This window comes from Python bivittatus, unplaced genomic scaffold (genome assembly GCF_059951505.1).
Source record: "Python bivittatus isolate LINGU-HERP-01145 unplaced genomic scaffold, Pbiv_v1 ctg000070_np1212, whole genome shotgun sequence".
In the NCBI taxonomy this organism is placed as follows: domain Eukaryota; kingdom Metazoa; phylum Chordata; class Lepidosauria; order Squamata; family Pythonidae; genus Python; species Python bivittatus.
Genome location: NW_028277034.1, coordinates 47,123,476 through 47,139,488, shown reverse-complemented (window position 1 = coordinate 47,139,488; position 16,013 = coordinate 47,123,476). Strand labels below are relative to the sequence as shown.

General features: G+C 38.0%; 1 protein-coding gene across 2 annotated transcripts in view; it reads right to left on the bottom strand.

Annotated features, from left to right (window-relative positions):
* Nucleotides 1-13,363, bottom strand: part of MAPK10 (mitogen-activated protein kinase 10) — a 95,588-nt gene extending 82,225 nt beyond the window's left edge. For both annotated transcript variants that reach the window (XM_007420706.3, XM_007420707.3), the window contains exon 1: nucleotides 13,298-13,363. In XM_007420706.3, coding sequence (XP_007420768.1) covers nucleotides 13,298-13,363 — 66 coding nt within the window. The remainder of the gene's footprint in view (nucleotides 1-13,297) is intronic.
* Between the last annotated feature and the right edge of the window lie 2,650 nt (nucleotides 13,364-16,013).

The following is a 16,013-nucleotide window of genomic DNA, read 5'->3' as shown; positions in this document are numbered from 1 at the left end:
ACAACAAAGATATTGCTCCAATCAATTACAGAGATAAGATTTTAACACTAGTTGTGGCAAAAAAGGAACAAGAGCCAACTTTCATATTATATTTCTATTATATTTCCAGGATTAAATCCTAGTGCAAATAGGAATCTTTCAGATAATTCAAAGTGTGCCAAAAAAAAAAATAAATAAAACCCCAAGGCACTGAAATGCACAGTACATTAAGATTTATATTTCCCCAATATCCTTAATACATTCCTATTTTATAATACAAATGAGTTTTGAGGATGATTTGTGTTCATGGGCGTGTGTTTATTTGATAAATTAATATGTTCTCTTCAACATGTTACTATTTATGCACTATCTGACAAGAATATAAAAAGTATCACAATCTGTGTACAACAGGAAGACAGGAAAGAAAAGCTATCGAAAAGACAAAGGATTAGGAAAGGAAACATCAAACAATGAAGAAATTATATCAGAGGAGATGCCAGGAAAAAAATCTCCCCAAGGACAGCACCCACTGAAACTGGGGGAGCTGAAGCAAAGACCTTTGTGTCCAAGCAGACTGATACCAAAGTAAACAAGGTTTATTCCAGGTTTCCCAAAGCCATGCAGATCTTTAAAAATGAGCACAATAGCATCCTGAATTATATTTAGAAATTTGCAGTTTTGCGTGGCAAGAAAAAGGCTGAATGGCACATTTGGGACAATATATCTTTGCAATAGGCCAGGGTTAGGGAACAGCTCAGAGAAGTAATGTCAACATTCCTAGGCTTCAGTTGAAGACATAACTAATAAAGGGTTTAATTGCTGTAGAGAAGCAATACATCCCAACTTTACATGTGTAAGACATACTGTCTTCATAGCCTTTTCCAGTGAGAAAGGCATTTTCCCAAGAAAATGAAAGTAACAGCTACTCCCCCCCAAAGATTTATTTGCTTATTAAACTATTACATTTAGTTTCAACATCACTTTTCATGAAGATAGACATATACAGAAACTTCCATTCTACTAACTAGAAGAGTATCTTTTTATTTTTATTTTTTTAAACTACTAAATAATTTGCTGTGTACTGCTTTATCCAAATCAGAACCATTTGGGGACTTTAATTTGTTTCATTCAAGCCACTGTTTGTTTGCAGTTCAAAAACAAGTTGAGTAAAAAACTGGCTGTCTGCTTGTAATTGTGACGAAACTGGTCAGAAATGGTTCATGAAGACAAGAAGACATCACTAACACAGCAGTCACACCTACAAGTCCTAACCCTTATCTTCAGTCAGATCTCAAATCTTCAGCCTCATCGATTGTCTATGGCAGCTTTTTTTTTTAATTTACTTTTTAATACTCCTTCCTCCTCCTCCTTTCCCCAAAACAACAACCCTGTGAAGTGAGTTGGGCTGAGAGAAAATGACTGGCCCAAAGTCACCCAGCTGGCTTTCATGCCTAAGGCAGAACTAGAACTCATGGTTTCCTGGCGTCTAGTCTGGAGCCTTAACCACTAGACCAAACTGGCTCTCTTGCCTCAAGTTGAAGAAAGAAGCATAATGTGGGACTTCCAGATCAAGAATCTCTAGGTCAGTGTTTCTCAACCTTGGCAACAGAATTCCCTTGCTGGCTGGGGAATTCTGGGAATTGAAGTCCAGACATCTTAAAGTTGCCAAGGTTGAGAAACACTGCCCTAGATAAATATACTAACACATCACAAAGAAGGAAAAAGAAAGAACCAGCCTCCAGTGTACTAGAAAAACTGATTAAATATCAGGGGGGAAAGAGTGTATTTTCATTCGTAACATTCTGCCATGTGCACATTTCAAATAATTCTCCTAGGAAGGAGGCAGGAGAAATTCTTTTTGGCAATGATTATTTATATGTTACTATCAAGAGAATTAAAATGGTGATCAGCATCAACACATGAACATCCCTAGGCAGCTACCACAGTCTCATCAAGGGCTACTACTAGGGGGTTGCCTGGATCTACCTCTATTTGTACAGATGTGTTTATTTTTGTACAGATCTTATTTTTGGCTCAGCACTCTAAGCTTCAGAGTTACCTAGACGCACACACCATTTTAATGTTCCATAACTCCCCTGACTCAACATCACTCTGCGAGAAGTTTAAAGGCTGGATGGACTCAGTTGCTTGGCACTGCTTATCCTCCCAGGGCACTGATAAGAGAGAAGGTGCACCACCACCCACTTTGTCCAACACTTTCTTCAGTAGGTCCCAACTCTTATTATGATATTTATGGACAGCAAGAGTGAAACATATGCATGCAATATCAGAGTCTCTCCCTTGGATTCTTCTAGCACATGACAAACATATGGCTCCAATATTCAGTGGTCTGCACAAGTGATGTCACCAGCAATCTGTGAATCAATATTTTATCAATATAGATTAGCTATGGATGATTGTAACAAATTATGGCTTCCATTCAGTGAAATGTTTGCTGTATAGCTTTATAGACTATGAGATAGTCCTCATTTACCATCCGCAATTGGAACTGGCAACTCAGTTGTTAGCAAAGCAGTCACTAAGTGAAAAATCATGTGACCCTGACCGTGCTTACGATTTTACACAGGACAACGCATATTGTTGTAATGGTGAACACGTGACTGAGAGAGAGATGCTGTGAAGGTTGTAAATGTGGGCATTGGTCGCAAAGTTACTTCTTCATCAGTGTTGGAACTGCAAACGTTTGCTAAATGAGGCAGTTGCTAAATGAAGACTACCTGTATTTGTTTGTATCTGGGTGAATATATGCCCTGTGTGTTTTGGGGGGTTTATAGCTCTTTTTTTTTCTTAGCTTCTTCTATAATTTTGTATATTCTCTCTCTCTCTCTCTCTCTCTCTCTCTCCCCCTCCCTCCCTCCCTCCCTCCCTCCCTCCCTCCCTCCCTCCCTCCCTCCCTCTCTTTCTTTCTTTCTTTCTTTCTTTCTTTCTTTCTTTCTTTCTTTCTTTCTTTCTTTCTTTCTTTCTTTCTTTCTTTCTTTCTTTCCCAAGTCCCCCTGGGTTTGCCTTACTGGATCTCCTTCTTCAAGCAAACATTTCCAAGATTCTGGCCTTGCTTTTTGAGGAAAGACCAAAAAACAGTCTCAAGTAACAAAACAGAACACCAAAGACAGCATATGGTACCTGCTGCCATTAATCCAGGGAGGGAGGGGCAGGGAGAGAGAATGAAGACTTCTGTGCTTCAGGGGACAAAGCCAGGGAAAGTCTGAGGTGTAGTATGTTAATCTGTTCCTGGCTAATTGCCAAAAATGGCTTCCTCCTAATTACCTTTGGCTTTGGAGTGTATTTATTTTTACAAGCCGCCCAGCAGGAACATGCATTCAAAAGCCAGAGATGAGCATTTGTGGAGCAGTGATAGAGGATGGGGGAATGGTCTATAAACGCCAGAAGGAGATGCTGATATGAACAAATTTGCAGAATAAACTGAATAGCATAGCTTAGTTGCCTGTGGGCTTTCTTATATTGTCTTTGTGTGAAGAACCCTGCGCACTCCATGTTAGGAGAAGCAGCAATTGCATGTCAGTAAATACCCAGAAGGCACACTCAAGTAGGTGGTTACAGGTGCCAGGAGTAAGCTTGCCATCTGTCTGCTATGAATTGTTCATTTTTTGGAAGCTTCAATCATAGTAACAGGCAGGGTTTACCAGTATTATCACCTCACAAACAAAATTGAAAAATACATCAGAAGATTCCACAAATAAGAGGAATCACATACCACTTTGACAGACTGAATTAAACAAAATATATTTTTCTTAATATAGCATCACCCCTATCGCCAATGAGCTGATGCTGTTTTTGCCCAGAAGAATCAGAGGGCTGGAAAGATTTAAAAATCAAACCTATCTAATAATAAACAATATGTGGTTCAACAGTAGTTCTGGGTCAGTGTAGTTCTTTCTTCTGCGCAAGAAGTTAAGCCCTACTACATAAAGCCTTATTCTCATCACATCTTCAACTTGGCCAGTGATGGGGGGAGGAGGGTATGTTGATCCAGTCAATTAACCCCAGGGGGTTCAATTTAACCCTAAACGGTCATAGATAAGGTTAAATTCTAACCAGCCAGTTGGGTCTTGGGAACTTACCCATTTGGCATATCTAGTCCTCCAAGAAAATGAGTGTGAGAGAAAGGATAACTGAAAAAGCTAACTCTCAATGTCAGAACTCCCCGGGAAGGCCTGGTAGCACTGAGCACATTTCCCAAGCACTGTCTGGCTGCAGGAAGTGAGCCAGGAACACTGTTGCTTATTAGATCATTTGGGAAGACACTAGCTTTGCCTCCACTCTCCCAGCATAAGGAGAGAGATTTCCTGGTGAAAGGTGTGAAGTTTGGGGGGCCCTAGGTGTGGGGATTTTCCATCTTTAACTCTTGACAGGGTAGCATACTGTCAGGTTTAGCCCAAAGAACTCCAAGAGACAGTGCAAAATCAGTTCAGCTATGTTTATTAGCTACAACCTCTAGCAAGAATTTTCCCAGACTGAAACCCCAGCTTCCAAGCCAGCCAGCCACAACACCATGAATTCCTCAGGGAGGTGCCAGCCTCATCCTCTTGTAGTTCCCACGCTCTTTCGGTGAGCTAAGAAAACAGTTATCTCCCTGAGCCTGGCCTTCATAATTCCATTCCATCACACATACCCATGGAAAACATTGGTATGCAATTTGGAGGTCATCTTGGACTCATGGCTCCTGCTTGAAGGGCACATGGCAGCTGTAAATAAGGGGAGTTGCACAATTGTGGTGTGCCAATTGCACTCATTCCTGGCCCAGGAGGCTCTGCTCACAGTCACTCATGCCTTAGTCACTTCCCAGCTGGATTGCTGCAATGCACTCTACATGGGGCTGCAACTGAAGATACTTGGAAGCTTCAGCTAATCCAGAATGCAGCAGTGCATGCTTCTGGAGAATAACAAGGTTCATCTGGGTTACACCATTGTTACAAAGTTGCACTAGATTCCAGTATGCTTCTGGGGGCAATTCAAGGTGCTGGTTATCAATTTAAAGCCCTACGGGGCACAAAGCCAAGGATTTCTGCAGGTCCCAGCAGATCGGACAGGGTGGGCATGTTTCAGGTCTCTCTATCAAACATTCTCCTCTAGTGGAACCAAAGAGATATGCCTTCTTGGTCATGGTACCTGTCCTATGGAACAGCCTCTCCCCAGAGATCATGGGGGCCCTGGCTCAACTGGCATTTTGGAAGGCTGTGAAGACCTGGCTCTCTTCCCCCAGGAGCTGTGTTGGGATGTCTATTGGTCCCAGTATAGGTGGTGTTGCATCAACAGTGTGTTATGAAGCCTCAGGTGAAGCTTAATTTTCATGATTTCTTGAATGTACTTTTTGTCGTTTATTCTAAACTACCCAGATTTATGTATTTACGATAGGCAACCACATACATTTTCTAAAATAAATAAATTCCCCAAAGGATTAATCAATGTAGTTACTATGCATATGGCCAGAATCACTGGCAAGATGTGAGTAGGTGAATGGCTGACCGGATTACAGTAAACATATTATGGGAACAGAATTTAGCCAAAGGTCATTTCACAGATAGTTATTTTTCAGGTGAATCAGAAAAAACATATTTCTTGGATAAACCCAGGAGCCACTGGCCGTAATCTAGTTCAACACCTTTTTATAGGGTACAACCAATAGTTCATTATTAGCCCTTCTCTTCCAGCAGAGCTGAACACAGTACACAATATGACATAACACAAGGAAAGAATATGCCCCATTCTAAATGTGTTAGTTCCAAACATTCAGGCCAACTGAGAGGGAAAAAACCAAAACACTGAGATCATCAGTTTTTCTGGTTTCAGCAAAATTTCATGCTGTGTTTTTTGGTCATTATATGAACTATGGTACACAATTTTGTTTTATTATGGCTTAACTTATTATCATGTAGTGCTCAGCTAGCAAGATGTATTTTATTATATGTCAGCTTTACGACTTTACTACAGCTTTACTACTACAAATAGTAATAATAATTGTATTGGCATTGACAGTCCTGAACTAAATAGCATCTTGAATTCTTGGTCCTTGGTTCATTCTGTGATTTTTGGTTCACTCTGAATTCTTGAATTCTTGGTTGAATTCTTGATTCAGTTTGTGATTCCTAATAAACTGTAGTTCAAGCATTCTACAGTATTTGAATGCATACATCAGTTTTAAGTTCCTGTAATTAAAGCTATTATGCAGACAGATCATTGTCATCATAACCAACTATAGTATATGGATAATCTTCAAGCAAAACCTAAACCAAAACAAGCTGAACTTGAGATGGTAAATGGAAACACTTAAATGATTAACTCCATGAAACATGGTTTTAGAGGCGGACCCATTTCTTTGAACTATTTTCCTTTTTGATATCAAAGAATTGGTGGATGATACATTGATACAGTGTCAGCATGACTGTTACTTAGGGAAATATTTAAAAAGAGGCTTGAGCTCTCACAATAACAGGAAATTTCATATAACAAGCCTTAACTTATATATTTTATTTTCATACTCTTTCCCTTGCTATGAATGCATTTGAATGTTTTATGTTTTATGAATTTTACTGTTTAAATATTTTTAATATTTTCAAAAACCTTGCAATGTACCCCAAAACCTTACTTGTGGTGCGGATTAAATACATAAATAAATACTATATGCGTGCATAGGTGCAGATTTAAAATTATTTAAAATGTAAATAGATATATAGTACAATTCAACGCAAAGCCTTCAACTAGGTGAACGGTGTCTCTTCTAGATCTTAGCTGTGACTGAGCAGTCTCTTGGCCCCTGGTCCTCTTTCTTACAAATTATTTTAAAATCAGGTGTGGGTTGAAGTGCTTTTCAGATACTGGGCATGAATCAGAGCACCATCCTTTGAAAATCCTTAAATAGAAGGCTTAAAATAAGATACATGGATACTCTAACAGAGTTTAAAGTCTACAGAACCTCATTTTTGCAACTGAATACTAGTGGATGTTTATGCTGTTTTAAATATTAAAACTCAGTTTTCAGTAGGTTTGAGTTCAGTAGGTTTAGAATAAGAAAGGTTGAATGTATGGGTGTGAGATGATCATTTCATGGCCAATGATGTCACTTTGGGAATTCAATCATCCTCTTTATGGTTATATAAAATCCTTCAAAGTGGTGAAGAGGTAGGAATATGTCATAACTGAATGTGACTTACTCTAGGAGCTATGAGCTGTTGAGAATGTTTACTTATTTTCCCTTCCAGCAATGTAGGATAAGAATAGTTGTGGCCCTGGCTTTCCTCAAGTTTATCAGAAGATGAATAAATATAAAGGACAATGTTCTCTGGTAGATGTATTCTTTAACATGCAGCAAGTTCCAGGTTTAATCCTTGGCAGCCCAACAAGAAGGATGAAGTAGTAGACAATGTACCATATTTGCTGGGACCTTGGAGCATCACTACAAATCACAGAAGACAACAGTTGGCTAACTAGCTAGCTAAAACACCTGATTTCATATAATTTTGCATTATCTTTCCACAATGTGCAAAGCTAATAGCAGGACACTGAAGTCCTGTGCAAACAGAAAAATTTCCTAAAGCAGATAGCTAGCATTCCCTTTATCAGATGGGTAACTGTTTCTGTTTCTCTCTCAAATTATACTTCTACATTTTAAATTTAAATATTGACTAAGTTCTGGTTTTAAACAAGCATTAAGGGAAAAAATAGTAGTAGATGCAAAGGATGACTCATGTCATATCCAGATGGTAAAATATACAGAAAAATATTTCTAAACCTGAAAAAAGAGTTATTAGTGCACTAACAGAGGAATTGCCAACTGGCAGTCTTTGGGCTACAGCAATTTTATCTGGCCCTTGGTGGTACTATCAGATTTTAATCAAAATATGGTAAAAATTGGCTTGAAGCATCTCTTTGAAGGAAACATTTCTAAAATGAAGGTTAGGATTAGGCTTTTTAAATATACATTCTTAGCCTAAGATCTTTCCAAAGTTCACTGATATTTACATTCAATTACATATCAGGCAGCTGGTTATTTTTAGTCAACAGATGTTAAAATCAATATTATGAAGCCTGGAAATGAAACTAACCCTTATAACCACAGTCCTCTGACAATTGCTTCAATCATTTCAATAACCAATAAGATGGTGATGATGGAATGGATTACAAAGAATGTGAGATGAAAGATCTATCCCTAACCCAAAAGTTAGGTGCACTTTTAATTAATGCACTTTATGTGCAACATTATGTGAGATTCTTCCATCTTAACAGTTTGAACAGAATAGCAAGACCTAACCAGTCTTTCTCTAGTTAATTAGTGGGTAGAGAAACACTGAAAGAATGAAGACATTTATTCTGATGCCTGTATTCGGTGGAACATAGGAGAATACACTATCAAGAGAATTTAATCCCATTACTATTAGTAATTCATTTACTAAATAATGTCATACTCTTAATTTAACTTATGTTATTGAATTTCAAATCAATTTCCACAGTTTAAATTACTGGATTTTGATTCTCAAGGAAAATTAACTGTAGGAGCCTCTGAATTAGCCCTGCTTCAGTGGTAACTCCTACACAGAGGTTGGCCAGGAAACTATAGTTCAGCAATCAGTGTTGACAAATTTATGACTGCTTGTGCCAACTTTGCTTGGGTGAGAGCTATATCAATGGCCAGGCTGGAAACTCCCCATGTTTTTAAGTATAGTACTTATGTTATTTGGGATTGCCTCATTATTCTGTTTATTATTCAACAAATATAGATGATCATTCATTGGTGAATCCTAAAGCAATTTTAATGTGCTATTTAAAATAAATTCGGGTATATGCATATTTACAACTTATATTATTGTATAGGATTTGAAGAATAAAAGGTGATTCAGAGTGCATAGAGTGCTCATGTAGCAGCTGTCATCAGCTCTTTAAAGCAGCTGTATCTTTTCCCAGGAGCAAGTGGCTGTCCTCTATAGTTCCAATATGATCTCAGGAAAAGAAATATTTGGTTTAAGTAATTACAGACTGCTGCTACATGAATATCCAAAGTATGCACAGCCTTAAGTGTAGACACAGGCCATATGTCTAATCATGAGGGAACATGAAATAGACATAATTCTAAAAACTTTGAGGGGCAGAAAGGTTTGTGTCAAAGAAAGTTATTCTTGAATTACTCTGGTTGCAGTCAGTTATATGCTCAAAAAGCCTTAAACAAATAAGAGCCAGAACACTTTGAACAGAACTGGAGCCATATTTTTCATTCAGTGAAAGTGTTCAGCAATCTGGCTGAATTTAGCATCACTTGCAAACACATTTCAAAGAGTGGCTACAATTAGGTAATGTGTTATTTGACTGGCAGAAATGGTAATTTTAGAATTTTAGTTAGGTGCCATTATATAGATACAAGGTATTTCACAAGGTAGCTGTGGTTTATAAAGAGGCCTGATATTTCCTATACTTGCATTAGCAACTTTCTTGCACTCCTAGAGGCTATTTATGCAAAAATGGTGCTTGAAGGATGGAAGAATATGTGGTGGCATGGGGCACTTGGCAAGGAAAGAGATCTCAGGAGAATAGAAGACACCAATGGTCAGCATCTTCAACATATTTCATGGAAAAAGGTCACTAGTAAAGGAGCCAGAAATAAAACTGACAATATCTTCATGCTTTTAGCAGATATATGGCTCAACCGTGTTCAGAATACTGTGGATAATCCTGCATGCCATACTTATTAGTATTTATGTAACTATTTGGTTTATTCTAATTTCTGTAATCATGGATATTCTTCTATCATTATTACTGTAACACCTGAATTCATTGTTTACAATTTAAATGCAATGTGAACATTATAGCACATGAATGGAGGATGAGTGAGAAAATTTTGCAGGAGGGCATAAGTAAGGTCAGCTGGAAAGCTCAACAACAAAATTGCTATGAAGGCTTTAGACTGCCAAGAAGGAGATAACAAGAATGCCGAGGTTTCCAAGAGAATGGCTTGTCACCTATAAGCTGAAAATTACAAGAGATTTCTGATATAAGAACAGCTGGATAAAATCCCAAGGGACAACTAAGCTGGCCAATAACAAGGAAATCCTTTTGCAGTCTTGAATGCAGCACCCAACCTCAGAAGAAATCCTTCATACTCTGAAATAAGGTTTCTTCAGTTTTATGAAAGATTGTTATGTGTGCATCATGAAGGAACATTCCTAATAAATAACCTTTTAAATAAAAGTTGAGTTGTACTAAACTTTGATCTTTATTTATTTATTTATTGTATTTATATAGCTGCCCATCTCACATAATAGTGACTGTACTACTAATCAAGGAACTACCAAGGATAAAACCAAAGCACCACCAAAACTGGCAGAGGAGGCTTCTGTATATTAACTCTATATCAACAGATAGCAAACCCTGCACTTACTCACACTGATGATGTCACCTAGTTGGCTAATGAAATGTCTGCAAGCAAAGTACCAAGCTTAGGGAGCACCAAGGACTCCACAGTTCAACCCTGGGCTACATATATTATCTTCTATTGGAACTTTGATGTAGTTTCATGCTTGAATTGTTGAATATCTCTCTCTACTGATCCTGCAGTGCAGGATTGATTACTCTGGGTAAGTAATCTGAAGGTGGGAGTGGTAATGTCAGTTAAACAGAATGTGCCTTAACTTTGTGGGTAGCAGTTCTATGCATGACAATATGATATATGTTATAGCTCCTACAAGATATTGTTGAACTAGAAAAGATTGTATCTCCTATCTGAGAATACATTTGGCTTTTTAGCTGATATATTACTCCAGTGCTGAATACCAAAATAGATAATTCATATTCCAAAATTTTCTGTAAATGCAATACATACATATATTTGGTGGCAATATCATAAAGAGAACCAAACTGGTGTAGTGGAAGACTGTGAGTTCTAGTCCTCCTTAGATACAAAGCCTGCTATGGGCCAGTCATTCTCTCTCAGCCCTAGGAAGAAGACAATGGCAAACCACTCCTAAATATATTGCCAACAAAACCACAAGATTTACAAACAGTCACCAGAAATCAAGACTGACTCAAAGGAACACACAGACACACAAAGTCATAAAGCTCAACAATTCTGGAAGATGATTTGCTACAAAATGAAACACATCTTAAATATTGAACTTTTTTCCTGGGAGCTGTTTTTCCTGCTAAGTATTACTAAAGTTTATATTCCTACAAGTACAGTGGTACCTCGGGTCACAAACTTAATTCGTTCCGTGACTCTGGTCGCGACCCGAATTGGTCGCGACCCGAATCAAATTTTCCCATAAGGTTCAATGTAAATACAGTTAATCCGTTCTGAACCATATGTTTGTTTGTTTTTTAAACCACAAAAATATGAAACAAAATACAGTATGAAGAGAGAGAACGCTAACCTTGCTCGAGGCGACTTCTGGCGTGGAGGACAGGAAGGCGGGTGGGGAGGCGGTTTTTGCTTGGAGGGAGAGTCCCCCTCCCTACAGGAAGCCACGACCACGTGTCACGGCAGGGAAAATGGCCACGGATCCTGTTCATCACCCGATGTGGAGTTCATGGATGGAAGCAAAATTTTGCGAACGGAGCTGTTCGTGACCCAAATTGGTCGTGAACAGAAGCGTTCGTGACCCGAGGTACCACTGTATAAGGAGTTGGCTTTATATACAATAACAGCTAGCAGGACACTATGCTTCTTACCAAAATTACACATTATATTTAGAAGAATGGCAGTCTGATCTCCAGGAGTCTGCATCAATGTCAAAAATAACTTCACATTAAAAAAAAAAAAGTCTGATATGGAACTTAATTTGGAAACTATTTATGGACTATAATTCTGCATATGGACTTCAACCACATCCAAAATAAGGGTTTCTCTAAATAAGACTACTTTTGCTAATTATTGATCATTTATGTTGTTTTCAATAACAGTTGAAATTAACTTATCCATAGTATTAATTTTTTATTTATTTTATTTATTTATATTTAAAATTTGTCACCACCCATCTCACTGTGAGGTGACTCTGAGTGGTTTACAGTAAAAATAGAATAAATATTGATTAAAATAGATACATATTAATTAAATAATTACAATATGTTCAAAATTTAATGTTGTTTTGACAATTCTTGCTTGATTTTAAACAGTTTGTAAATCTTTATTTCACCTGTTCCTTTGTTTTTCTTGATTGTTTTAAAATATCTGTTAAAACAAAAGGATTAAAAAATAGAATTTAAAAACAAAGGCTAAGGAACAAGAATTTGAAAAATAGTTACAAAAAACACCTGATATGGAGATGGTGAGCGGAGACAAGTTTTTCTTCTTCTCTATTATTGATAGAATCTGGAATCTAGCATTGCATATTCAGGACATTTAAAAGAAAGAAACCATCACAAAATGTTTTGATGAACTTTTGAACACCAGATATTGGGTGAGGACCATTACCTTTTTCGCTGCTGAAGGATTTCCTAAAGGGATTATTTATGTTGGATTAGGTATCTCTTTGGTCTGATCCAGAAAAGTGTTTAGATTTTTTGAATGTGTGTGAGCAAAGTCCATTTAGTTTTTGGGTTTTTTTTTGCATAGTCACATGAAGAATCACTAAGATAAAACTTGAATTGCTAATCTTTTTCTTTTTTCTTTAACTATATTGCTTTCTTTCTTCACTTTTTCTTTTATCTTTCTTATTTCTCTAACTTTTTAAAATATTTTTTCACGTTTATATTTTATCTCAAAATTGTCAATAAATTTATTTTTAAAAACTTGAATTGTTCATATAATACCAATTATTTTATTAAACAAAACCTGAAGCAGAGACGGGTTTTAAAACAAAAAACAAAAAAACTCCCTTTTCCAATTGCAGTCAGTGGGAGGAAAATTTCTTCCAGCAGGTCTGGGGTAAAAGTGTATGATCACCGGGGGCATGGCTATGCATGGAAAATATCTGTGCATATGTTTGGCTAACATCCTCTAGACATATTGCTTTTATGGGGCATTGTCCTCTTTAGATAGGATGTTATCGCTCAGTTTACTATCCTAGACCTATCCTACTGCATTTGGGGTCCTCGTTGCGCAAAGTCCTGCCCTGATAGCACCACTCAGATTTAAACATTCTGTGGTACACAGACATTCTGCTAAATCCCACACACCAGTCACTTCCAAGGCTTAGCACTATGAATTCCAGCCAACATAACCAGTGACTGGGATGGACCAGATTGAGGAGGTCGCTAAGGACTTTCGGCACATATACGATTGATATGTAATAGTGATCATAAAATATGTAAGTACAAGTATATACTGTACCTTGTTTTACCTGTAAGGAACACACACCTGACAAAAGGCAATCTTCACATCCAGAGTAGGTTCACTGCAGTAATGTAAGAAATGGCGGCTCATAAATATCTGAAATTCAAAGAACAATGGGGTAAGTATCTCTCATCCAATCTGGATTTATAATACTGTTCTAATATATACTGTATAGTATCTGCTGCATTAGTTCAACAGTAAAGAAAAAAATCAGAGTTAGATATTAGATCCAGTGTTAGGGTTTCTTCAAGACCAAACCTTTGTTTTCTCACAGCAAAAATCTTCCTAGTTTATGCTTAGCTAGCCAGTTCTGGCAATATCACTATTCCTAATTCAGTGAGCAAGCTTGACAACATAAAGCCTAGATGGCAATGACCAGGATGCACTGCATAGTGAGGATACAGGGCCTCCAAAGAGAACAAGAAACCTACCAAACAACAAAGAGCAGGAGTAGAAGTTAAAATTGGCTTGTAGGTTAGACTTGGAAAGAATTGTTTCACATTGGACTTCACTTTCCAAAACACATTCCTTGCATTGCAGAAAATGCTAATGTAAAGCTGATTGGAGCATATAACAGCATTTTCCAGAGCTTCCCCTGGATGTTTACTACTGCTTAGCATGATTCTTCCATAACAAGACCTGTTGAGGTATGACTACCTACGTAGAAGGAGTATGTGAATAATTTGTAAGGCTACTGAGGGAGCCATGTCTATGTATTTGCATGCACCAATGACGATTCTGTTGGAAACCACTTCTCCACATTATTTCCACAGCCATACCAGCTAGTTCAACCAAGACTTACAAATCTGACTCTATGTAGCATCCACATGTGTCCCTCAGTTGTTTGAAATGTTACTGGGATTCTTTTTGTCTTAATGCATATCAAGCACAACTGATACCTTGTTTATGCAAAAACTAAAAACAAAAAGGCAAAGCAGAGCACACAGTTACAACTATAATCCAACAATAATTCAGCAGTATTATTACATTTACGTGTTTGAAGTAAATAAAAAGAAAACAAAGAAATATGCTTAAAAATAGGCACTGGTAGAATTTTCTACAAACTGCCACAAAGGTCAATAGATAACATGGCAACAAAAAGGTCTGAACAGGACAGAGGCTATGGTTCAGTAGTAGAATGATAATTTGCATGTAGAGGACTCCAGGTTCTACCCATTGGCATTTCCATCTAAAATAGAGATAGGTAGATAATAACCATCAAGATACATCACCAAAAAAAAAAAAACCATCTACTACAGGTTGTCCTCGGGTTGAACCACTCGTTCAATGACCATTCAGAGTTAAGGCGGCACTGAATGAGGGGACTTACAACTAGTCTGAGAAGTTGCAGCCATCACAGCATCCCCGCAGTCACGTGATTGCAATCCGGGCACCTGGTTCATGATTACAACATCATAGGGAGCCACATCATGTGATCACCATTTGCAACCTTCCCTGCCAAGTTTCCCACAACCAAAGTCAATGGGGAGGCCAGCAGAGAAGGTCGCAAGTCACTTTTGTAAGTTGCTCCTACTGCTTTTTCTCCAAGTCCCCTCATTAGTAGCACATCCCTGCCCACCAGTGCTCAGTAGTGTCTGCCTGCAGCTTTCACCCACCAGCCTGCCTGCGTAGGACTCCAGTCATGTGAGGTCCTCTCTTAATGTGCAGTCTCTGGGTTAATACAGCAACCAGGACTGCCTGTCGCTAAGTGGTGGTCCCAATTACCATCATAACGTGAGGACTACCTGTACTACATTAATCCCATTTGTCCCCAGATACTTTCCTGAAGAGCCATGTGATCACTGCTTTTCAGAAGACCAATATGGTGAGTTGGTCCACATATCCAGGGCCAAGCTATTCCACAGAAAGAGACCTTTACTAAGAAGGCTTGACTACAAGATCCTGTAGATGGCATTCTCTTGGTCGAGGGACCTTTAATAAGCCTTCTTTCCCAGGAAACCTAAAACTGGAATACTAAGGAGGCAGGTGGAAATATAACATTGGTGACCCCATCCCCTTATATAATTTTTACCTTAATGCTTTCTCAGAATGAATAAAAACAGTATGGTGGAACATATTTCTGAGTAAACAGGATCACAGTATAAGCTTATATGCAAGTTTTTCTTAGCAGCATCTTCCAGGTCAAAAGTAGGGGAGTCTCTGATGAAAAATCATTACCTAGAGGAATATCAAGCCATGAATTGTAACTTAATAAACTATTGTGTGAACAGTCTATACAGTACTTAGGACTGGGCAGACCTTTGGATTTGAAGGCCAAAGAAAAAAAAATATTTGGAAAGCACAAAGGCAAACCAAGCACCTATCTGTATTTAAACCAGATGCATTTTTCCCAGGTTCATGATGGAATTCTGCCTTGTTAATTTGCACATGCATACCTCAAGTCATTATATGCAGACCAGCCAAACTTTTTCAAAGTTTCTGATTATATGACGTCATTCTCTGTTGTAGGCTACTGCTTACAAGTTGCATTGCAGAATTTGAAATGTTCAGCATTTCTTGAGCCGGAAATTCTATTTCACAGTTTATAACAAACAAGATCTTGCACTAAATGCCTTCTTTTTCCTAGCAGACATTCAACTATCTATTCCCTAATACGTACCACTGAACCAGGAAGTGGGGTAGGGAGCAAAATCTCTCACCATGAGCTCAGTCTAAAGTGCATCATGTAGTCAATTTTTCAATGAGTTACAGCCTTATTCCAAGAAAGCAAGTACATGAC